This window comes from Lissotriton helveticus, chromosome 11 (assembly GCF_964261635.1).
Source record: "Lissotriton helveticus chromosome 11, aLisHel1.1, whole genome shotgun sequence".
Taxonomy (NCBI): domain Eukaryota; kingdom Metazoa; phylum Chordata; class Amphibia; order Caudata; family Salamandridae; genus Lissotriton; species Lissotriton helveticus.
In genome coordinates this window covers 1026903564-1026928414 of record NC_136072.1, presented here as the reverse complement: position 1 = coordinate 1026928414, position 24851 = coordinate 1026903564, and the positions used below count along the sequence as shown (strand labels likewise).

Genomic DNA, 24851 nt, shown 5'->3' with positions numbered 1-24851 from the left:
GCACTGTTGGAGGATGATAGTGGGGGAATCATTGAAGAACCCCCAGAAAGATTGTCGTATTCTGGTGCATAGTCAGGTCTTCATTTACTATTCTTGAAAAGCTACTACAATTCAATACATAATGATATGTGTTGTAGACTGCACCATTGTTTCCTAAATTGCTTGGGGGGAGAGCCACCCAAAGGCCCCTTTGTAGTGGTCAGGCTCACTCACTGCACTCAGTGTGCACCGTATGGGGACTGGTCTGAAATCATTTGCCAAGGGCTGCTTTGGGTTTCCAGTTTGGCCCTGGCAGGAGCAGGTGCCTCGTACTGCGAAATAAAGCCAGCCATTGAAAGTTAGTCACGGAGACACAGCACCAACCTTCCAATTTACTTTTTTTGTTTTATTGCAAATTCTTTCAATATAAAATACAACAGAAGTGGCGAAGAGTGTCGTTAGCCTCCTTGGCTTAACAACACACTCCGCCACTTCAGAAACGCAGGGCTGCACCATATTTACAGGAATATGGTGTAGCCCTGCGTTTCCTCTGCGCTTGCCCTACACTTACCAGGGGAAGGTTGTTTATGTACAGGAAGATCCCCCTTTCTGCACATAAACAACCTTGAAGTGTCGTTTTGTCACTTCTATGTGTGCAGAAAGTTATAAAAGTGGCTTAACGCTGCCTTGTAAATGAGGCGAAGCCCCTATCGCCACGGGAATGTCGCAAAAAGTAATTTTCCATGGTGATAGGGGCTTGTAAATATTCCCCTAAAATCATTAGTAATTCGAGTATTTGTTTTGTGTGCACATGTGTGTTAATTTTTTCGAATTACTGTTTTAATGTTTGAAATTTAAATCCTACAAATTGCTTGGGGGTCCCCGGCTTCCAGTGATGACTCAATGGGGGTCCTCAGGAGTCAAAAGTTTGGGAACCACTGCACTAGGCTATGGTTGTGGAGTGTCTACCCTGGCATTTAAATATCCTGCCCAGTGTTGTGCAATCAGGAAAATGTCCTGGACAATCAGCCACTTCCAGAGACATAGAGCCTCCTGACACAGGAACCTCAACCCCACCCGCCCTGTTTGCTGCAATACCCCATGTCGGTCTTGTTGTCTGTACGCACATGTACCTGTTCCCCCAATGATGGTTGGCAGGAGTGCCTTCAGTGCCAAGCAAATCACTCAAAACTCTAGCAAGGTGATGTGGGGCAAGCTTGGCTGGAGGCCAGAGTCCTCTAATCTCCACCTTTCCCTTGGTGACCTCCTCAACCCATTAACAATGTATCCGTCACAACTGTTAGTTCCGGGTAGGGTAGGGAGATCTGCTGCGGGTCTAATTGCAGTCAAACAGCCACCACTCCAGGTCTTTAGCAGTCTGCTTTAATACATGGATGGAATCTGAGAGATTGCGTTGGTGCTAAGCCCACAGAGACTTCAGATTCGACTGCGCAGTCCGCATCTGCCACATGATGTGTTCCACAAGTCAGGAATTTATTTATGTGGAGGGAAGGCTCCAAAAACATATTGTATGCTTCCAATGAAGGGGAGCCGATGTGAAGGAGTCCGGTGTGACTTCTATCAGAAGCCAAAGAGTGAGAAGAATGTTTCACCCTTTTTCCTCCCTCAGTCTAATCCCTTGGAAGAAACCAGTGTGCACAGGTAAAACCACAGACATTTCACCATACATGACAGAGTCATGATGGAAAGACTTTGGCAGATGGAACAGTGGCCCAAAGTAAAGTGTGTGTATGGCGGATATAAATAAACTAGTGATGAATATACATTACATTGTTTGCAATTCCTTATGAAAATCTTCTGTTGATTCAGCCATGGCCTGTAAATAAAAACACGAGGAGGCTTTTGCTGAATCCATGGTCCCAGACCAATAAAAACTTTGCTTTAGAGACATACTTCTCTAGGCTGCAGAAGGAAAAAATTATTTTCGGTAATGATGGAAAGGTTGGGTAATCATAAATGATGTTTGATAGGGTGTTAAGAAGGGAAAGAATTCTACGACGATTACCTCACTTCACATGAGGTGAAATGATCAGACATGTCTCAGTTGTTGACTCTCATACATTACGTGCGGACTACAAAAGACTCTGAATGATGCGCTATTGTTTTGATATTGCGGTTTGTAAACGGCCTTGCAAATCATGTGCCAAATATTCCCAACCTGATGATGGGGCACATTTAAAAAGATGTTAATCAATAAAGGATACAATACTAAAATGTTAAAAATATATAATTTGAAAATGAAAGCCACTACCACATAAGCATAACGTTACAATTTTGGGAGTGAAAGACAATACAGAACAAAGTGTGGAATGTTGACAATGCCAACTAAGCACAAGTTGGATTATAGGCTATGATGTGTCACCTTTCTTTGATACATTGGTTTCTCACATTATCAACAAACAAATTATACAAAATTAGACTTTTGAAATGTCTAGCATTAAATACATCAGCGTGGAAGGTACATTATTATACTGCCATAAAAAAATGATACAAATAGTGAGTTTTGTAAAGCACCTGGTTACACCATACTGCAATAAAATAGGTGACGTTGCCAGACTGCTGACATTTTTAAACTTATGTACCTGCAATTAATCAAAAGCCCTTGTGAGTCCAACTTTTGAATTCATCTTGGCAAACAATGTATTTCAAATTGTTTTAATAAGTATATTTACCCAGCTTTATGTGAACCTTGTCTGTGGGGATGATCGCTTGCGGATACTGGTTGGTTGTTGGTGGTGGAGTAAGCCCAGTGTTGGAGGGAGATGCATCTCGAGGGTAACACACTGCCTCAATTAGGTTTAATTGTCCATTCCTCTTTACCTTGTGACCAAGGCCATAAACTAGGACTCGGGCCCAAGGAGCCTTGTAAAGGGAAGAACTAGGAGACAAAAAAGGATATTGTGACTTTAGTTAGCATAATTGTTAAACTTTAATACAGAAACTCTTCCCAAAACTATGTTGAAATGCTTCAGAAAGAGATAGGTATAAATCAAAGAGTATAAAACACACACCGTTACTAAATGTAGTCACTCAGATAGGCCCACAACCTAGGCTCCAACAAGTTATTGAGCCTTAAGCTCTATACCAAAACAATGGAAACTATGCAAAGAGACTGTAGTTATACCAAATGATTTTTACCTTTCATCACCTGAGGTTCAGTCAACACAGACTGCTACTTATTATTGGAACACATGTCACCTAGAGGTGAGCTGGCATTGCATGTGGGCTGTGACTGTATGGGTCATAACGGTAAGTTCACCTTAAATTGTCTTAAGGCTACTTCACTTTTTCAGCTTTTAGTAAATGTTTACCAATAAAGGAGGACCTTTGCCTTTCCAGCACTTTCAGGCATGGTACTATAATATTAATCTGCAAGATCAAGAACTAAAATCTTCTTCCCCAAAGACCTTTCGCAATAGTAGTTCTTTTGGTGAAACTGCAAGAGTGGTACACCTTGGGAGTAAAGAATATGATAGTTTTCTGATCTGAAAAATTGGGAGTGGTATGGAGACCACTGAGATCGAAAATGACAGCACTGATCATTGAGTCGCTTGTTGTCATTGAATAGGAAAAGGAAAACACTAGAAAACATCCTGCCTATCATTCTGGTTGCCTCCACATGGAAGACACTAGGAAAGTTTAGAAACTAAGAGATAATTCTGGGCTCAGAGCTGTGCGTATGCGACTGCATGTGAAGTACGAGTTACTTATCTTCGGTAACAATGTATCTGGTAGAGACGATTCTAGTCACAGATTCCTTAACGTAGAATGATCCCCAGGCGTGAGACTTGACCCGGAATCCTTTTTTGCCACAGCATCCTTGTGTGCCGGGAGAACGGCATCACGCGACTCCGCCCAGGCGTCATTCGCGTATGTCAGCGAGGTCACAAATTACCCACCCCGGTGCACCTACGTAAGTTTTCTTTCGAGAACATTTGCGCGTCACAACGCGGAGCCACCAGAAAAACTGTGGAAGCACGGGAACAGTGTGCGACAGAGCAGAAGAAAAAAAGAGGAAAAAGGAATGGTGCGAACAACACCATAAGGAATAGTGCCAACACTGTGGTACCCAAAGGCAGGGAAAGAAGAGAAAACAGAGCACAGCCCTGAGCAGCCACTCTGCCAGCACATAGACAGTCCCCCCCGATGCAAGGACCATATGTAAAATGTCATGACAACATGTAGCAGGAGTAGAACCCCAAACAAGAACACAAGGGGAAAAAGTTCCAAGACAAACAGGAAATGACAAACCTCCAAGGGAACCCCAGCACACAGTATGACAAACCCCCAAAGGAACAAGGCAAGGCACGGGCAGTTGACTCCAACCCATAGGGCAGCAGAGGGGCCAGGACCCTTTGCAACAAGAGGGAGGGAGGGACGAAAGTAGAGGCAAGCCTCAACCACGGAACAACCAGAGCAGAGGGGCACAGGAGTACCGATAGACCCATTCTCCAAGTACCAAAAAGGAGAGGAACAAGAAACAAGACAAATCACCCTTTCAAAAGGGCGAAGCATGAACTCACAGAAGACATAGCCACCCACCGGGAGGCGAGTGCAGAAGCCAAAGGTCCTCGCAGAACGGGGAGGAAGGGCAGGCCGTGAAGGAATCTGCGGCTAGAATCGTCTCTACTGTAGTGTAGTTCCTATATTCCCAATAGGCTCTGCGCATTGGAATAACCTAAACGATAGTTTAGACGTAGGACTGAGGTCGACTAGGTCTCTATTGAATATGCTAGACTCAATTATGAATGCCAGCTAGCTCAGAGGTCACTAGAAACTTTCTCGAGTAAACAAGAAGGTGTTAACTTTCCTGAATAGACAAGAAGGGATTAGTTTCCGACAACCGCATAAACATGACAACTTTGCTCCCTCCAGAATAAGGAGTATACCTCCAGAGTCGCGGACACAATAGATAACTATTTCACTCAGTCAACCGTGCATGCTTAGTTTCACCAGAAGTACAGAGAAACCGAGAGACTGGCGTTTTCAATAAAAGAGGTTATTTATTGAACAGTCTTCTTTCTCATGCAAGAGAAGTGAGTTGCCACAATTGCAATACTTGTCATAAAGTAAAGTGCGTACAGTAAAAGGAGTATTATGAAATAATACTGTAAAAGCATGGTATGGTTTCTAAGCCATACGGTGTTTAAAATGGATAAAATATATACATAGATAAAATCATGACTAAATGTACTCAACTGATGCTTCTAAGATACGCCTACCCCGGTGTACCTAACCTAAGCCTAGTACCTGGGAAGGAGTAAGTGAGCTGTAGTTTGAGTTAAGATAGTTTTGCCAAGAATCTGAATCAAGAATTCTCTAAGGGTCTAATCAGCTCCGTACCTTGGTTATAGAATGAAGGAGGTCTTGTATCTCTCTCTCAGGACTCAATCTCCGAGCAACCAGCAAGGGTGACAGGGAAACACTGGAGCTGGATTTCTCGGCAGGAGAAAAGACAGCGTCTCTCTCAGTGCGTCAATGGGAGGGTCGGCTTCCTTCGGCACTCGCTACAGCAGGGCGTCGGGCAAGTAGATAGCCGATCTGCTCCAAACCACCGTGTCTTTTGCTAGGGCAGATGCTGGTATATTTATACCTGGAAGGTGCCGAGTTTGATGTAAGGTTGGACATAAGACGCCACTAAGAACTCGCAGTTCTTTCAGGACTCCAGGAGTTCTAGGACAAATCAATTCAGAAGCAGGGGGAATTCCCGGGCTGCTGGAGGCTTGGTTTGTTTAAGAACACGTTGTGCTTTCTAGGAGTCTATGGGTGTAGCATTGCCGTATTTGGACTGCATTGGCTATGACTTAATATGGGTATGATTCTTATGCCTTTATAAGGATATGATTTGATATAACCGCATAAGGGCATAAATCCGGAATATTTAAATAGGATCCTAGATTTGTTTACAACACCCACTCCACGTATAATGTCCATCATTACTAAATACTAAGCAATTTTAAACATAACTATGCATGTGTTTTCCATCCCACCCCAAAATACATAAAATGCATTTGAAATGGTATATACACGAAAAATGAGTATTATACTGTACGTTTTCAAGCAGTGGTATCATTCAGATAATGCATATATTGGACATTGAAACTGCGACTGAATGAATCACGAAATTTACATTTATGAAGTGGCTCTTAATACAGAAGAGAAGGTCGAGACCATTTCATCATATATTTATACAAGACTGTACATGTGCTAGAGGCTAAGTCAAAATATTGTCTCTAGAGCTTTCAAAAATAGAAATCTTGTTCTCTAATATTTTGGGAACGGGGAAAAAATTTCGCTTTCAGGGAAAAATAGTTCCATAGTTTTTTTTGAAGTTCTGTTTATCAAAACTGAAGGTCGAATTCAGAGTTCATGGAACGCTGTGTGCTTGTGTTTTCAAAAGCTATTCTCATTGTTAGGAGAACATTAACTCAGATAGGCCGGTAAAGAATTTGTCCACAACAGTAGGTGAAAGTTGGACCATGTCCGAAAAAGTAGAAATAGTGCATATGTGAGAAGCATTGCCGTCATCGGTGTCTAGATCAGCAATGGTCACAGAAGGTTGTACCTGTGTGCCGCTTTCATCTCGTACCTTACCGCCACCTAATCGTAATGGTGAGGTCTCAACGAATGCTGTCATCAGAATAGGTAGCCGCTGGGAACAACACGTTGCATGAGCCGTTACCGAACCAAGCAAAGTATCGACATCCATAGGTACTGCTGATGGGAGTGTGAGACAGACGTCTAACACGCATTCTTCTCCGCAGAGCAGGCATTGTAGAATAGGTAGGATGCAATCTTGCCAGATTGGTCTGAATGAAAGAAACCAGGTAGTATTCAGATCTCTTAGCCGAGCCAAGCAGAGGACTTTAGTAATCCGATCTCTGTATCGCATTGCTAGGAGCATTTATTCCATTGTAGCCTGAGTTTTGTCCGTGACTGGACTTGCCATAGCAGAGCAGAAGGAACAAAAATAAGATTCCTGCTACGAGTCCCAAGATGAGAGGCAGGCCGCCGAACACAGAGTGCACGAAATTCGGGAAGATGCTCAGGACTGCTTCAAAGGGTGCTAACAGTCCCGAAAAAATTGTCTTAAATACATGTGCAATGCCACTGGTATCAGACATGTTTAAGATTTGACTTAACATTTCTACAAAATGGGGCGTGGCCTAACCAAAATGGCCGGCTAGACGTCTTTTGGCCCAGCTCCTGTCCCACAGAAATAAATCCTGCATGATCCTGGCATTATTAGCGGCAAACTTGGTGCTCCCGAGGTGAGGAGCCCCCCCCCCTGGCCCTGAGAAGCCGCAAATTGAGACTCGGCGCTCTGTCGGGGATAGTGGACGTCCCCGGCAACCTGGCGCGGACTGGCCGGAGTGGGCGGAAAATGGCGGCTGTCGCACCCTGAGGCCGCCGGAGCCGAGAGTTCTGTGGGCGAGACGGGGCGCCCCCCGCGGAGGCTACCGGAGCAGTGGGGTCACCAGTGGGGTCGTCTGGGCAGCGGCGGAGTTTGTGGAGGCGGCGCGGCTCACCAGAGGTGCCACGGCCGAGAACGAACTGCCTCGCCGGTGAGGCGGGGACCTGCCGGCCGGCCGCAGACATAGCCGCACAGTCGGTAATAGCGGCCGCCCCATCCTGGAGTGCGGGGATCCGGAGGACTTGTTGGTGCGGCTGAGCGTCCCCCGTTGGGGCCGAAGGTGAGACGCGCGGCCCAGACGGACTGCGCAGCAGCCAGTGCGCTCCTGCGGGCCCGCGCTACGGAGTGCAGCAAAGGCGCGGCGGACCTAGCGGGCATATCCCCCACTGAAGAAAGGTTCCTTGGCCCCCAGACAGCATCGGGGGGGCCGAGGAAGAGGTCGGAGGTCATTTGGGGGGTCCCCCTCCCCCCTTGCCGGGCGGACAGTGAGAGAGAGAGGGGTGCACCAGCCCTGGGCCTCGTGGGGGAGCAGAGGGGCTTGCAGGGACTCTCTGGATCCCGGGGGACGAAGCAGGGCTGGCAGCGAGGGATCCATAAGATGGGAGCGGTGGTGGCAGCTCCCCAGAGGGCCCAGCGGAGTGTCTCTTAGGGGGTCTGAGGGTGTTGTCGCCCCCCCCACCTCCCACACTTATTGATTGGGGCCCGCAGGCGCGGCTGGAACACTAACGGAAAGGACGTCTGGTGGAGGGAAGACACTACTCTGGCGCGGAAGTGCGAAGACGGGGTAGCAGCAGAGGTGAGACACCCCATAGCCCGGACCCGCTGTGTGGACGGCCGGCGGAGGGGGTGCTCGGTGACTGGGCTAGCGTGGAGCCCTCCTGACTTTCCCACTATCGCCTCTGTCCAGGTTGGGGCCCAGGAGCGCTGCTGAGGCCTCAGCGGTGGAAAGAAACGGGCCGCCCAGGGGAAGCCTGACGGACTGCCCTAGGACAACGCAGTAGTATGAGAAAGGACCGACCGACGACGCGGGGAGCGCAGGCCAACAAGATTGACCAGTATACGGTCCCGGGGCCCACAGCGGCGGACCGCCCTGGACGGGATCGGAGGATGGAGGCCCATGCGGAGGCGGCGGCGAGAGATAAAGCGGATATCCTGGCGGCGATCCATGACTCCAGGGCAGCACTAGAGAATAAGATGGATGGAATGGCCATGGACATTAAAAACCTGCGTTTGGACCTCAGAAAGGTGGCGGACAGGGTTACCACCACGGAAGGAGGCTTATCGGTACTACAATCAGAAGTCCAACAGATGAAAGACTCGATTGTGGCCCTCCAGGACCAAGCGGCCCGGTTGGAAGAACGGGCCGAGGATTCAGAAGGGCGGTCCCGGAGAACAACCTCCGCTTCTTGGGCTTCCCGGAGCGGGTAGAGCACCCAGCGACAGACCTGTTCCTTGAGGACTGGATAGGCAAAGTCTTCCCAAACTTGCGCTTCTCTAATCTATTCGCCATCGAAAGAGCCCACAGGACCCTGGGTCCGCCCCCGAAACCGGGCACTCAGCCTAGGGCCATAATAGCCCGGTTCTTTAACTTCAGGGACCGCGACATGATTCTTCAGCATATCCGCAAGACTGGCCCACCCAGGTTCAAAAACCATGGCATACACATCTTCCCAGACTACACTAGGAAGGTACAGGACCTCAGAAATGACTTCTTGCAAGTCAAGCGGCGTTTGCGCGCCCACGATGTTAAGTACAGTCTGCTTTTCCCGGCCCGGCTCAGAGTGCAACACAACAAGAGGACACACTTCTTCGACCTCCCTTCGGATGCGGAGGGGTGGATGGACGCACTGGGACTGGCGAGCCACAACCAGGCGCAGGGGTGGCAGGAACAGCGACGTCGAAGTACATGCAGGCGGAGCCGGCGACGCGGAGAGAACAGTCAACCCATGAGGGACAGAGCCCCCGTGGACAGTGGACGCATCACGGTGGGACCGGATGGTACCTTGCAGATGGAACTCCCGGAGATCCCAACCCAGAACCAATTTTCCCCACTGTGCCTGGTTCAAGAAACCCAGTCGGACGCAGGGGCGGGAACGAGCCCAGTTGATGTACAAGCGCAGACTGAGTGAAGGGTGCATCAGGTGGTCCATAAGTAAGGCATGGGGTTCTGGACGCAGTGAGTACTTTCCTATTTTGCTCTACAGGGGGCGCTGCAGTCAGACGGAGTAGGGCGGAGGTGATGTTATGTACTCATAGGAGGGCAGAGATGGGGGGCGGGAGTGATGCACCCGTTCCGACATAGTGACTATTACTAAAGTGCCAACTTCCACTCTTGAGGCTGGTTGTAGTGTGCCACAAGGACCTGCTAGGCCCCGGCTGGGCAGGGCTGCGTGGTGCCAGGCAGTCGGCTTACAATTCACCTTCGAGGGAAGGGGACATTTCTGGACTACTGAATACTCAATTTTAGTGACTACTTTGTTAATTAAGTTGAAGGGGGGATTTCTTTGGGGCGGGGTTCGAGGTCTCCTGACCGGTTCCAGATTGGGAGATGCGATGCTACCGCCAGAGGGTGGGTGTTGCTGGAGTTACATGTTGTGGGTTAGGGGGGGATGCTGCTGTGATTGTTTCCGCTCCTGCTTTACGTGGTGGGGAAAGTGTGCCTACCAGAGGGTCGAGTGCAATGTATTGCTTACAAGGTCTGAATGCTGCGGGGTCGGGTCACGTAATGGTGAGGGCTCTGGGGACCTCCTGCTGGAGGTCGTCATGTCAAACACTCAGCTACCATGACGAGGGACGCATGTAAATATAAGCTTATCACATGGAATGTCAGAGGGCTTAATAATACGATCAAGAGGATCAGGGTGGTCACCTATCTTCGTCGGTCTAATGTCAAAATTGCCTTCCTTCAGGAAACACACCTCTGGGGGATTGCCTTAAACATGTCCAGCGAAGATGGAGGGGTCAGTTCTTTGCCACCTCCTACTCCGGGTACGCCAGAGGGGCCCTTATTTGGGTAGCTCCGGGGGTTCCTTTAAAGGCTGTGCGCTCCAAGATGGACCCTGAGGGTAGATTTGTTATAGTGGTGGGCACTTTGGATGGTCGTGAGGTATGCCTGGTGAATGTGTACGCCCCGAATGTGGATGATGGTGAGTTTTTGGGTCAAATGTTGGGACAGGTGGATATTGACCCCGACGTGGAGCTCCTTATAGCTGGGGATTTTAATTGTGCATTGGACGGTGATCTGGATAGGTCCCCCCCCAAATTGGATGCAAAGCCTAAAATGAGGGAGGCACTGAATCAGATGCTCCATAGTTATGACCTAGTAGATGTTTGGAGGCATCGTAACCTGGTTGGGCGGGTGTACTCGTGCTATACACCAGCTGCCGACACCCACAGTAGGTTGGACTACTTCTTCCTCCAGGGCGGGGTCACAGATCGGGTGGAGGACATTCATTATTTGGCGCGTTACTTGTCAGACCACTCTCCGCTCTTGCTTACGTACCTGGTGGGTGGTACCAGGCCTAGGGTCCCGCTCTGGAGGCTTAATGTTGAGGCGTTGGCTGATCCCGTATATAGGGAGACTATCTTGCAAGGCCTCGAGGCGTATTTGGATGTGAACTGGGGGTCGGCCAGTACCAGGGCAATTGAGTGGGATGCCATGGAGGTGGTTCTGTGGGGTGTCTGCCTCTCCACAGGAGTAGGGGTCAAGCAGGTATTAGAAGAGGAGCTTAGACGGCATGAGGACAAGCTGGCAGAACTAAAAAGGAACTTCCCCACTGACCAGGAGCGAAAACCGGAATGGACGGCCACGCGACAACACCTGGGGGACACTTGGGCCTCCCTCGGCAAGTTTAACAGACCGACCAGTAGGAAAAAGTGGTACGCGGAGGGTGACAAGGCGGGGAGGTTACTGGCACGTCTGATTCGAGCCGAAACTCGACCCCACCCGATTTTGGCGCTGAGGGATGACTTGGGCCAGTTAGTATATACCCAGCAGGCGATCACAGAGGTGTTCCGCTCCCATCTGTCTAAAACGTATTCGGACTCTCAGTCCGTAGCGGGCATGGAGGACTTGGAACAATATCTGGAGGGGGTACAATTGCCAAGTATTGAGGCTGAGAGTCAGGAGGACTTGGGTGGGCCACTCCGAGAGGAGGAAATAAGAGCGGCGATAGCCCATCTACAGACAGCTAAATCCCCAGGGTTGGATGGCCTCCCGGCTGAACTTTACAAAGATTTCAAAGATGTTTTGGTCCCGAAACTCCTGGAGGTGGCCTCGGAGGCATATGATCAAGGCTTGCTCCCGGACTCCATGCGAGCGGCGATAGTAGTCATGCTCCACAAACCGGGTAAGGATCCTCTTCTCCCAGGGTCCTATAGACCCATATCCATGTTAAATGTGGATTTAAAAGTAATCAGTCAGGTCCCCGCCTCAAGACTCCTTCCATATCTCCGACGCCTGGTCCATGATGACCAATCGGGATTTATCCCGGGCCGATTGATGGCGTCGATCTGGGATCGGGTGACACGACGCCTCCTCCTCAGCAAACCCTTCGCCCCGGACTTGGATCTGTGGCTCTTACCGCCATTTGCCCGGATTGCGCGGGTCATGACTATAGATATATGGACGGAGGGGGGGTGCCTGATGTTAGCGGACTTGTATCCGAATGACCACTTTGTAACTTATCAGGAGGCGGTAGACTCCTTTGAGCTTGGCCCGGGACAATTCCTCCAATACTCGAAAATAGCGGCGACAGCGCGGCAGTTGTGGCCAACATTCCCAGAGGCCCCTGGGCACACCCATACACTGGCCACAATGTTGGTGATGGCGGGGGGTCGGAAGTTTGTGACTCACCTTTATAGGGCCCTGAGGGACGACAGGAAGTTGGGGCCCCTGACGACTGAGGACAGATGGCTGCGGGCATGTCCGCAGGAGATCACCTCCCGTGACTGGGAAAACAATTCATGAAAGTGTGAGGAAAGTGTCAGTTAGCAACAGATTCAAATTAATTCAGTACAACATTGTGCATATGACTTACCTTTCTCCTAGGCGTCTCCAGACGATTGATAGCAGTAGGGACGCGCACTGCCCCCAATGTCGCAACCCAATGGCAAACTTCGTGCATATGGTATGGGTGTGTCCGGTCCTCCAGACGTACTGGGAGTCAGTCCTGGAGGTTTTAGGAAAGGTGTCGGGATGGGTGGTGGAGTTGGACCCCCGCCCATGCCTCTTGGGCCTGATCCCCCGAGACCACAAAGGAAAGGTGAGCAGGCGGTTTTTTGTGTTGGGCCTGGTGACATTGCAATACACTGGTTATCCCCACAGGGTCCGGCGCTGCAGAGATGGAAGTCTGACATGAGAGAATGGGCAATGGCAGAGGAGGACCATATAAGGTGTACTAGAAGGGATGGGAAATTGCCCGAGGTTCTCCAGGCCTGGGGGGTTATGGTCCAAGAGTTGGTGGGATTGGAAGCCCCTCCGACGCAAAATAGCCCGGAACTGGTAGAAACGGGACAGGAAGACATTAGTCCTGCAGAAATCACAATACCTGGTGATCCGATATGAGGAACTGATTGCACAGACCCGATATCACTGTTTTTGCTTGTTTCTGGTAAATTAAATTGTAAGGCACATAGACCACACTGGGAAGGGGGTTTTAAGTTCGGCAGGGGGGAGAGGATAGGTAGGGGGGGAAGTTGTGGATTGGGGAGGAGGGAAGGTAGTCATGTCATGGGAGTTTACTTGCGTTCAACACAGTTTGTGCGACACGCGATAAGCAACGTCACAGTGTCCACACAAGGGCTGGTTGGGGTCCTCCTGATCCTCATGACTGTTATGCAACTGACTGTTGATAATATTGTAGGGATACGTTTTTTTTTTTTTCCACGACTAGGGCAATTGCAATGTGTGATTGTACCCTGTTGGACAAACTGTGCAGGAGATGAAAAACTGGTGAAACTTGAGAATTAAGGTTATACAACATAAAGAATTAAACGTGTGAGTAACGGGGAGGGGGGTTCTTGTTTATAAAAATTGACTGGTTTCGAAAGTCCAAGAAGTCGCTAGCCTACAGTTATGTTGTCTCCCCAGGGCGAGACGGTGGGTATTGGGGATTGTGTGTAGGTTTACCACATAATTGCTACAATATGATACCTGCTTATCCTATACATGTGGTGACCGACCTGCGGACACCCCCATTTGCCACGCCGCCGTACCCCTGGGTTGTCGGCTGAAGAGCTGTGTTATTCTTGACGTGATAAGCTGACTCTATGTTCAACGCAGCCGGCCCCAGGGTTGTAGGCTCATTGCTGTGTTATTACTAGTGTGCACAATAAAGATTTTTTAAATAAAAAAAAAAACAAAAAACATTTCTATGAAATGTACGGGGCAATTTGTTGATAATAATGCATGTATCTCTGCTGCTGTCCTTGCAAATCATACGTTTCTCTAGACGAGTTTAAAGGCACAGTTGTTTGTAAAAGAATAGACTTCATTCTGCTTAAAGTATCAATTCGAATAGAAGAGATATTCAGAGAAGGACATATCGTTGCCTCCTTGTCTGGTTTGCTGTTTGGATACAATACTTGCATACAGCAAGTGACCCTGGATGTATCACTGACGAGATAGGCCGTTCCTGGCATCATGCCACAACAGCTGCGGTCACTTATCATAACGTAACTGCCGTTGGAAAGTTGTCTGAAAAAAGGCTCTATTTGTGTAGCAGGGGTGCCGTGCAGGTGACATGAAAGGTTATTTGAAGAACCTTCGCAGGCTCCATGCAAGTTAATTCCTTGACAGAGAAGTGTAGCGCTCAGTGAATTTTTACAGTTACTAAAAAATACCTCATTTTTCCCCCCCACTCCAACATCTATGTGTGTAAGGTAAATTCAAGGTTGACTTGATGTACCCTTTACCCAACCTTTCATACAGGCCCGCTGGTATGTGCTTTTGGCAATATTGAAACTGAAAAGTTGTTATCGGAATTGTAATGGTGCCATGTATTATCCATTCAATGACAGGTCTTTCGGAGCCTGTCAATGGCTATCTTTCTAGTTTTTCAATGCTCAGCACCGTATAGTCTGCTCCTTTTTGTGCCAAAGAGATTTGTTTATCTGTAAGGTTAAAGATAGAAAACAATGACGTTGTGTTGATTTGACGCCATGGAACGTAGCCTGAACGGAGGTTTTGTAACGTCCAGCCTAACTGTACAATAGAACGTAATTGGGACTGGCCATGTTGTAACATTAGCATATCCTGTTCTATTATATCAATAGCAGATGATGCAATGCTGTTCAGTGAATAAATTCTGGAGGACAGAGTCGTTAACCCATTGTCCACTACAGACAGTGATTTTTCCAAATTAATAGGATCAATTTCTCGTATTTTTTCCGCAGTTGCAATTTGCATTACTTTCCAAGCTTCGTTGTAAGCAGCGTATATGAAACGTTTTTGACGCGGTTTGCGAGGTCCCAATAAGAAATCTCGCAAGTCAGCACCTTCTTTAAGTAAAGTCAAGTGTTGCTTAATTTCAGGTAGTGTGGATTTCTGTAGCCATTGGAGGCATAGTTTTCCTACACTGTATGTTGTTATTATCCCTGGATGTTGTCTCTGGGAATATCTTGGGTCTGGCCTGTTCTCTTTGAACCCCTGTGTTTTGTTGTAGGAATCTATCTTGACAGTTATTAGTGGGTGTGGGCCAGATCAACCATTTTCTCCAATCAGGATTAGTTCTGTTTTGGTGTAAAATATGGGATACGTCTATTTCCACATCGGTAGTGCTATTACTATCAGGTATGAGCTTTGGTATAGACGGTTTGTTTAAGTCCTTTATCTTGGCTAGGCCAAGACAGGTTGTTTGTTGAATGGTGTCATTCAGGAATATTATCTGTTCTGGGATCATGCAGGCTCTAAATAATGATTCTAAACCTTGTACCTGCCATTCTTTAGAACCCCAGACCGTTTTTGTCTCAATGTTGTTTTTCCAAAATTCAAAACCAAATGTAGACATTTTTTCATAAAATTTTATAGAATAAATCAGTTTAGTATTTGTCAACATGTTTTTCATTCCTGTCTTATTCATAACTTTAAAATAAAACGTTTCTGGATCAGTGTTATTAAACCCATAGAAGTATGGAAATTTCTCATAAAATGTTTTCGAGCTGCCTTTTGGCGGTGTGGGACAATGTTCCCATTGATTATAAGTAAAAACATTTCTAGGATTAGCCGATGTATGCAAATGGTGGTGACCATAATGATTATAGCAATACATTTCTTCATAATCTGACGAACCTTGTAAATAATCATGTTCGGTAAATTTTGCTGACATTTCTAAATGTGACATCATATTACTAATATTTTAAAAGTCCCAATCATCAGAGAAAGTACTAGGTGATACAAAGTCACTTAATGAAACCTTGAACTGGTGTGGATAGTTCAAGAGTTCAACCGGGCCATATATTTCGTAATCAGTAGCGTCCCATGCTACACCACCAGGTATAGGAATGGCTGTGATGTTTACTGATGATAGTTCTCTTTTTTCAATGTGAGAGGATCTGTGAGGCTTTAGAACCAAGTTGATGTTCTGACTTGCTCTGTCCATTGTACTGTATTTTCCATTAATACATTTTCCCAAGCTTAAAACCAAAATGAGCCAGAGTAGGAGGAAAAGTTCACCTAACACAATCCACAATTCAATCCATGGTGAAATCAGATATGTTTCTCCAAGTTGATGAAAGAGTTCAGTTATTTTTTCTTTGAAAGTTTTATTTGCTGGCTTTTCTTCATTTTCACTTGGATCTTCAGAAAAGTCATCGAAATTGATGAAGTAGCCAGATGCAGTTCTGTCAATTGTTGGAATTGCTTCCGGATTTTCATTAATCTTTGGATTTGTATGGTCAGAGGCTACATCATTGTAGATTGGTGTTTCTTGACAAACTGTTGCAATTTGGGTTTCAAGAGGCACAAGTTCCATGGCTTTGTTGCCTAGTCCTTTTTTATTCACTGCAGGTTTATCAAATGTGATTAGTCTCTCAGTTTGAACCTCTTGAATTGTAGCAAGGTTTGGTCTTCTGCTACATCTTGGGAGTCCACTGGGCCTACTACTTAATATTGGCCACATGTTTGTGGTTTTACGAGGTCGATTGAGACAACTCTGTTCTCTTTTTTACCAGCAAGGGGCGGTAGTACTACTGATCTTGTTCCGCTGATAGCTAAGAGAGGTACTGCTTTTCTGTAAGAAGGCCCAAATTCCTTCTTCGCTGCGATCTTTTCTCTGACCAGATCCCCAATCTTTGGAATCCAGACAGGTCTTGCTGGGACAGGTGGTTTTTCTTCAGTGGCCGTTGGCTTTAGCTTTGTGTTACTTAGACTTCTTCTCTTTTCATTTAAGTCCTGTAAAACAGCCAAACGATCTTTGATATCAAAGGTTTTTTGTTCCATCACTGAAGTCTGACTATCGAGGTCTTCGATTATCATTCTAGTACCAAACAAAAGTTCATACGGAGTGATTCCACTCAGAGAATGTCTTGGCCCACCCGTCACCCGAACCTAATACCCTTGCTGATATAGATTGCTTTATGTCACAGTTTTTTCTTTCCACTACCGCATTTCCCTCGGGATGGAATGGACTAGAGTAGAGTACCGCAATGCAATGCCCAAGCTGGCCATGGCCTCCTTGTAAGCTCGAGAGCTAAACGCAGGACCCAGGTCAGAATGTAGCATGCCAATTGCGTATGTGCCGATAAAGACTCGCAAATCTTTTATAACAGCACTGGCGTCAGCCGAGCGCTGGGGCCACATCCAAATGAATCTCGTTTTAATATTTATGGGATCGCATTTAAACAGTAGTTAGTGTTAGATTCCTTACCTTAGAATATCCCCAGGCGTCAGACTGGATCCGGAAAATGTTGTGTAGCAGTACCCCTGCGCGTCGGTAGGCGTCGTCTGCGGCTCCGCGTCCGTCGTCGGCGTCATGGTCGTCGGGATGACGTCGTCGGAGTACTTAGACGCGGCCCTCGCGCGCTGAAGTCAGTTCTTGTACATAGCTTTCCGCATCAGAAACGCAGAGCCATGACAGAGACCGACACTGGTGCCATGACACTGGTGCCATGAAACTAGGGCCCTGAAAGGGATGACCTAAACCCTAGATATCGGTTTGCAGAACGGGGAGGTTGGGTGGGGCGGTAAAGAATCTAACACTAACTACTGTTTCTTACAGATATATAGTTACCAAAGGTAAATAACTTGTGTATCTGAAAGAAACAGGTTAGAGTTAGATTCCTTACCTTAGAATAGATACCCAGCAATACCAACCCCGGTGGTGGGTCTGCGAACCAAGATCACACCCGAAAGTCCTGGAGAACGGAACGGCTGAAAAAGCCATCTCTCCGGACTTGGCTGTCCAGGCAGTAGTGTCTAGCAAACGTGTGCAGCGAGGTCCACGTAGCTGCCCGACAGATGTCCTGCAAGGGGACTCCCCGACCCAGGGCAGTAGTAGCCGCAGTGGCCCGGGTGGAATGGGCCCTCAGCCCAACAGCCAAGGAGTAACCGACCTTGATGCACAACACGACCCACCGAGAGATGGTCCGTTTGTGACCGCCTGTCCCTTTTTCGTGCCCACGTAACCAACAAAGAGCTGGTCGTCCGGAACTGGCGTGTGCGATCAAGGTAGAAGGAGAGCGCTCGCTTTGGGTCCAGACGGTGGAGCCTCTCTTCCTCTTACGAGGGATGCGGAGGTGGAAAGAAGGTGGGCAAGGTGATGGACTGCCCAATGTGAAAGGCCGTAACCACCTTGGGCAGGAAAGAAGGACGCGTTCTTAAAACAACTTTGTCCGGATGGCAGAAAGGAAAGGAGGCTTAGAAGATAGAGCCTGGAGCTCACTCACTCTCCAGGCAGAGGTGATGGCAACCAGGAATGCAGTCTTAAGAGTCAGAAGACGAAGAGGGCAATTGTGAAGAGGCTCGAAAGGAGCGCACATCAGATAGGTTAGAACAAGGTTCAAATCCCACTGAGGCATCACGAAAGGAACAGGGAAAAACATGTGCGTGATGCCATTCAAGAATCTATTTGCAACAGGGGACTTGAAAAGAGAAGGTTGATCAGGAAGCCTCAAGAAGGCAGAAATTGCAGAGAGGTAGCCCTTAAGAGTGCCCAGAGCGGAGCCCTGCTGGGCAAGAGAAAGAAGGAAGAGGAGAACCTCTGAAAGGGAGGCAGAGAGAGGATCCACAGCCTTTGCTGTGCACCATGACACAAATTTGTTCCACCTGCAGGCGTATACCGATTTTGTGGAGGGACTCCAGGCTGCCAAAATCACATCATAGATTTCAGGAGGCAAGTCAAATGGCCTCAACTGCCGCCGCTCAATCTCCACACATGGAGGTGGAGACTGGACAGGTTCGGGTGGAGGACCGTCCCCTGCTGCAGCGACAGAAGGTCCGACTGACATGCTGAGTAGCTCGGGATACCAAAACCTTTGTGCCCAGTCCGGAGCCACAAGGATGACTTGGGCCCGGTCGTGCCTGATCTTCTTCAGCACTCTGGGCAGAAGTGGTATAGGTGGAAAGGCGCACAACAGACCGCAGCTCCACTCGCGACGAAAAGCGTCTCTGAGCGAGTGCCGCCTTGGGAATTCCAACGCGCAGACTGGAGACATTGCACATTCTCTTCGGTGGCGAATAGATCTAACCAAGGCTCTCCCCACTGCTGAAAGAGGCCTTGCGCCACGTCCGAGTTCAGATGCCAATTGTGATCCATCATGCACCGGCGGCTGAGTTCGTCCGCCCTGGCGTTCAGGGAACCTGCCAGGTGTTGAACCATCAGGGTGATGCCCTGGTGTTCCAGCCATGTCCAGAGGCGCAGAGCCTCCTGACAAAGGGTCCACGACCCCACCCCGCCTTGTTTGTTGCAGTACCACATGGCGGTTGTGTTGTCCGTGAACATCTGCACTACACTTCCCCAGACAGAGGGAAGAAATGCCTTCAGTGCAAGCCTGATCGCCCACAGCTCCAGAAGGTTGATGTAAAGCCGGGACTCCGCCGGAGACCAGAGGCCTCTGCTCTCTCTCTCCCACATGTGGTCCCCCAAAGCAGGAGGGACGCATCCATCACCACTAAGTGCTCCGGTTGGGGTAGTGAGAGAGATCTGCCGCTGACCCAATCGCGGTCCGTGAGCCACCACTGCAACTGTCTTGCAGTGCCCTCCGAGATCCGGACGTGGTTGGACAGATTGCCCTGATGCTGTGCCCACTGAAACTTCAGGTCCCACTGCAGAGCCCGCATCCGCCACCTGGCGTGATGCACCAGAAGGATGCAGGAGGCCATCAGCCCCAGGAGCCGCAGCATCAATCTGACCGAGACCCGGGATAAAGGCTGAAAGATCGGAATCAGAGCCTGAATATCCCAAACCCGCTGTTCGGGGGGATAAACCCGAAACTGCGCTGAATCCAGAACTGCTCCGCTGAAAAGAAGCTTCTGGGAGGGGCACAGGTGTGACTTCGCCACGTTGATGGAGAACCCCAGCGAGTGCAGGAGGTCGGTCGTAGTCTGGAGGTGGGAGACGACTGTCTGGGGCAAGCCCGCCTTCAACAACCAATCGTCGAGATAGGGGAAGACTGAAACCCCTAATCTGCGCAGATCAGCTGCGACCACCGCCATGACTTTCGTGAACACCCGTGGAGCGCTGGTAAGGCCGAAGGGGAGCATGGTAAACTGAAAGTGCTCGTGGCCTATCCTGAACCGCAGGTAACGCCGGTGGGCTGGCAGGACGGGGATGTGGAAATACGCGTCCTGCAAGTCCAACGCTACCATCCAGTCTCCAGGGTCCAGGGCAGCTAGGACCTGAGCCAAAGTTAGCATCTTGAACTTCTCCTTCCGGAGGAAGCTGTTGACGCTCCGTAGGTTTAAGATAAGGCGTAGGCCTCCTTTGCCCTTCTTGGGAACCAGAAAGTAGTGGGAATAACAACCACGTCCTACTTCTGCCCCAGGAACGCGCTTGACGGCCCCTTGGCCAAGAGGGCCGTAACTTCCTCCTGGAGAAGTCGCAAGTGATCCCCCGACATGTGGAAGTACTGCGGTGGCATGGCTGGAGGAGTCGCCTCGAAGGGGAGGGAGTAGCCCCTTCAGACGATTTGCAGCACCCACCTGTCCGATGTGATGGAGCACCAGTGAAGGAGGTGATGGCGAACTCTGCCCCCTACTGGCGTCGAATGAGCATGAAAATTCGGACTAGGAGGATTTTGAGGCAGATGCTGCGGGGGCCCGTTTGAACGGACCTTGCCGGTGTCCCCCAGCACCGCCACGGCAGTTACCACGTCCACGACCCCGTTTTGGTTGGTTCTGCGGCCCGTGGCTGGCAGGACGTGAGGGGGCACCCCTTCCTTGGCCACGAAAGGGACGAAAGGCGGACGTTTGCTGGCGTTGGCCGAGGCCCAAGGACTTGGCCGTAGCCCTGGAGTCCTTGAAACGCTCCAGCGCACTGTCCGCCTTGTCGCCAAAGAGGCGACGGCCATCAAAGGGCATGTCCATAAGGGAGGCTAGGACATCGCCCGAAAAGTTGGCGGACCTCAGCCAGGCGAGGCGGCGAACCGCCACCGTTGTTGCAATCGCCCTGCCTAGCGAGTCCGTGGTATCCAGTCCACACCGAATGGAATAGTGTGCTGCATCCCTTCCCTCTGCAAGGGCTTGGGTAAGCTTTGCCTGGACCTCTGCCGGGCACTGCGGCAGCACTTCCGCAACCGTATCCCACAGAGAGTGGGAGTAACGGCACAAAAGGCAGGCGGTGTTGACAGACCGCAACCCCAAACTCAGTAAGGAGAACAGTTTCTTGCCAAACTGATCGTACCTTTTGGATCTCCGATCCGGAGAGGCGGTCGGGAATGCGGTCTGGGAGGTTGAGGCCTGGATCACCAGGCTCTCAGGGGTGGGGTTAACGGACAGGAAACTGGGGTAGCTCGGAGCCGGGCGGTGGCGTCGGGCCACGTTCCAATCTACAGGGAGGCCTGTAGAGGGCTTGGACCAGGTGCCCAACAGAAAGTCAGTGAGGGCGTCGTTGAACGGCAGGAGAGGCTCTGAGGAGCTTGCCTGGGGTTTGAGCACCTCAGTGAGGAGGTTAGTCCTCACGGCCACTACTGGGAGCTCAAGAGCCAAGGCCTTGGCTGCCCTAGTCAACACCACACTGTAAGCATCCCCCTCCTCCATAGCCACGGTAGGAGGGGAGACAAATCCAGTGTCTGGCGAAGAGTCCAGACCACTGGCCTCCCCCAGTTCGTCTGCCCAGTCCTGGCTCAACTGGCACTGCACTGCCAGAGGGTCCTCAGACCCCTCCCAGTCCCTCTCGTCATCCATCTCCTGATAGTCAGGAATAAATGATGGAGCCGGGTCGTCGGTGAAGGGCTCACCGATCGGCATCGAAGACGGCGCCGGATCCGGACCGGGGACGACGTCGTCTGAGGACAGCGTTGGGGACGACACCCTTGGTGACGGTACCCTTGGAGGGGTCGTAAGGTCGACCGGCATTGGCACGGATCCAGGTCTGGATCCTGAAGAACCCTGCGGCATTGGGACCGGTGTCGTCGACAGCGCCGGGGCCGAAGCACCTGACAGTGCCGGGGCCGCCGTCCCAGGCGGACCCGAAGGCGCCTCGGCCGGACCCGACGGAGGGAAGCTCAACCTCATGGCCGTGAGGAAGGCGCTGATCTCCTCCGGCTTCGCATGCAGCCCAGGACCGGCGGGTGTGGAGCTGGACGCGGCGCTTGCGGCTCCGGCAGAGCCGCGTGGGCGGTGTCACCTGAACCCCCGGCGGTGTCGCGCGAGCGCCGGGGGGAGTCAGAAGAGCGATGTCGCTTCTTCGACTTCTTGTGCCTCGACTTACCTGAGGACTTGGAGCCCGACGAGTGGTGTCGACTCGCCGAGCTGTGATGACTGTGGCCTTGCGACCGGTCCCTCGACCTCCTCCTAGACCGGGACCTCGAGCGGCGCGGGGCCGACTGCCGGATCTCGAGGCGCTTACGGGACCACTTCCGCCTAGCCTTCCACGTCAAGGCCCGGCAGTCGGGGCACGACATGTCATCGTGGTCGGCCCGAGGCAGTAAAGGCACCGACGGTGGGGGTCGTTACCCAACATCATGCGGTTACAGTCATCGCAGGGTTTGAACCCGGGCACCCCTATCGGCACCGGAGTCGAGAACGGACTTGAGAAGATCCAAAAGAGATCGAAAAAGCCAGTCAAAAATTGACTAGGAGTACTGCTCTTCCCGGATCTGCGCTTGCTGGTGCGGAAAAAAGAGTACTCCGACGACGTCATCCTGGCGACCACGATGCCGACAATGGACGCGGAGCCGCAGACTACGCCTACCGACACGCAGGGGTACTGCTACGCAAAACTTTCCAGATCCAGTGTGACGCCTGGGGATATTCTAAGGTAAGGAATCTAACACTAACCTGTTTCTTTCAGATAGTGCGGGTTCCCGCTTTAGCGCTGGCTTCCTATGCAGACGACACACAGATCTTGACCTCTTTTACTCCTGATACAGTAAAAGTATCTAACCAACTTAAAACCTGTCTAAAACAGGTAACAGATTGGATGTCCGCCAGCAGCCTAAAACTAAATAGTAAAAAAACGTAAGTGTCAGTTGTCTGCAATAACCCTTCTCACTGCCTAGAACTGAGCTGGCCTGACAATCTAGGTGTGCACCCTCCTCCTACTCCCGTAGTTAAAAGGCTCAGGTTCTAGATTGACAACAAACTTTCCATGGAATTACAGGCTAGGATACTTGCATCAAGCTGCTTTGGACTGCCGTTCAAACACCACAGTTGTGGTCAAGTAGCCACTAACTTCCATGTTGCCTCCTTGAAAGTGGTATGACAATCAGCTAGCAGATGAGTGGTTCAAGTACAACACTGTTGAGAAGATCTTTTTGGATACCATATCCTAATTTAACTTTGTAAATTACTTTACTAGGGTTGAAAGTGTATGAGATTTTATGTAAGCACTGGCAAAAATCACTGGAGAATAGTTAGACCATTAAATGTCAATGTTAGTATCCACTAAGGGTCTATGGAGTTGGCTGGGAAGTTCACGCTGTGGGCTTCGGTTGGGTCCAAGCTGACGTGTCCCAAATTTATAGTGTCGCCATAGGCTGCGGAGAGTGTGAGTCTCGGAATGCCACCACATGATGGCATCAGCAAAATGTAAGTTAAGAGTTTACTCGAGTAATAATCAGCATACTGCCCTAATCATATTGGTGAGGAGCTACAGTGTCTTTGATACAGATTAGACCAATCATCCAAAGTGGCAGCTGGGATACTCTTCTGGGAAGTTGGAAAAGTACAAGGAGCAAGGGTCTGCATTTTGTCATTGCCTAGCAACTGTGCATGTTGGTAGGCTTAAGCCTTCAAGCACCTTTTTTGATTTTTTCATTTTACTCGCAGTCTTTAGGGTGGTGTTTCCTAGGAAAGTCCTTTTGTTGATCTTGCTACTTACATCTGCTTTATATTTTTATTTCAGCATCAAAGAAACACTTATTACATTGCTCCTACTAGAGGAACAAGGCTGTTTATGCCTTCTGTTTACAGGACGTTGTATGGGATTGTAAGACCAAACATCAAGTGTTGCTCCCCCCACCCACCTTCTCTGGTTCACACTGCGAGTATTGTCCAAATAAAAAAAAGAGAGCGAGAGAGAGAGAGAAAAAGTATAAAGATAGATAGATGTATCAACAATAATGCTGATGGCAAACCAGCACGTGTCCTCCATCTATGGTGTACACCCACCCATCCACTGTCTACAACATAAATTGACTTCATTGCAGACACTTACACAACCTTGCAGGTTCATCATTGATTCCTTTACAAATTTGGGGCATTTTATGATAAAAGACTCTGCCTTCTGCTCAGGCATGATCAAAACACATCCAGCAAGAGATTGGTCGGTCTGCATACTGTTATTGTGTCAAACAGTGAAACACAATTCACTTCCAAATTCTGTTTTGCCTTGCTGGCTATATGGAGGGTCAATTAACATACTGCCAACCTAAATCTGATGGTAAGATTGAGAGGATGAACAAAGCCTTTGAGTAATGCCTCTATAGTTTCATCACACATTACCAAGACTGGTAATCTCTTTTGTTGAACTTGTGTACAATAACTCCCTTCACAGCTTAGTGAAGTCACCCCTTTTCTACTGTACCTCCAGAATCCAGCCTTATATATTGAACATGCTTTGTTGAGTCCTGGCCCTTTTACTAAACTACTCATCACTTCCATTCAAGCTTTTCATAAATTGGTCATTCAACATACGAACAACAGCAAGAAGGATTACAAAGAACAAGCTGATAGTTGTTGCCACCTTGCTTATGAGTATAGAGTGGATGATTCTGTCTGGTTCTCCTCACATTACCTAGGCTCTAGGATTACCACACTAAGTTTACCAATTGATTTATC

The 24851-nt window shown here is 49.3% G+C and overlaps 1 protein-coding gene across 4 annotated transcripts in view; it reads right to left on the bottom strand.

Annotated features, from left to right (window-relative positions):
• HECTD4 (HECT domain E3 ubiquitin protein ligase 4) overlaps positions 1 to 24851 on the bottom strand; it is a 2216728-nt gene that overhangs the window by 769080 nt on the left and 1422797 nt on the right. For all 4 annotated transcript variants that reach the window (XM_078667422.1, XM_078667425.1, XM_078667423.1 and 1 more), the window contains exon 59: positions 2673 to 2878. In XM_078667422.1, the coding sequence (XP_078523548.1) occupies positions 2673 to 2878 (206 nt within the window). The remainder of the gene's footprint in view (positions 1 to 2672; positions 2879 to 24851) is intronic.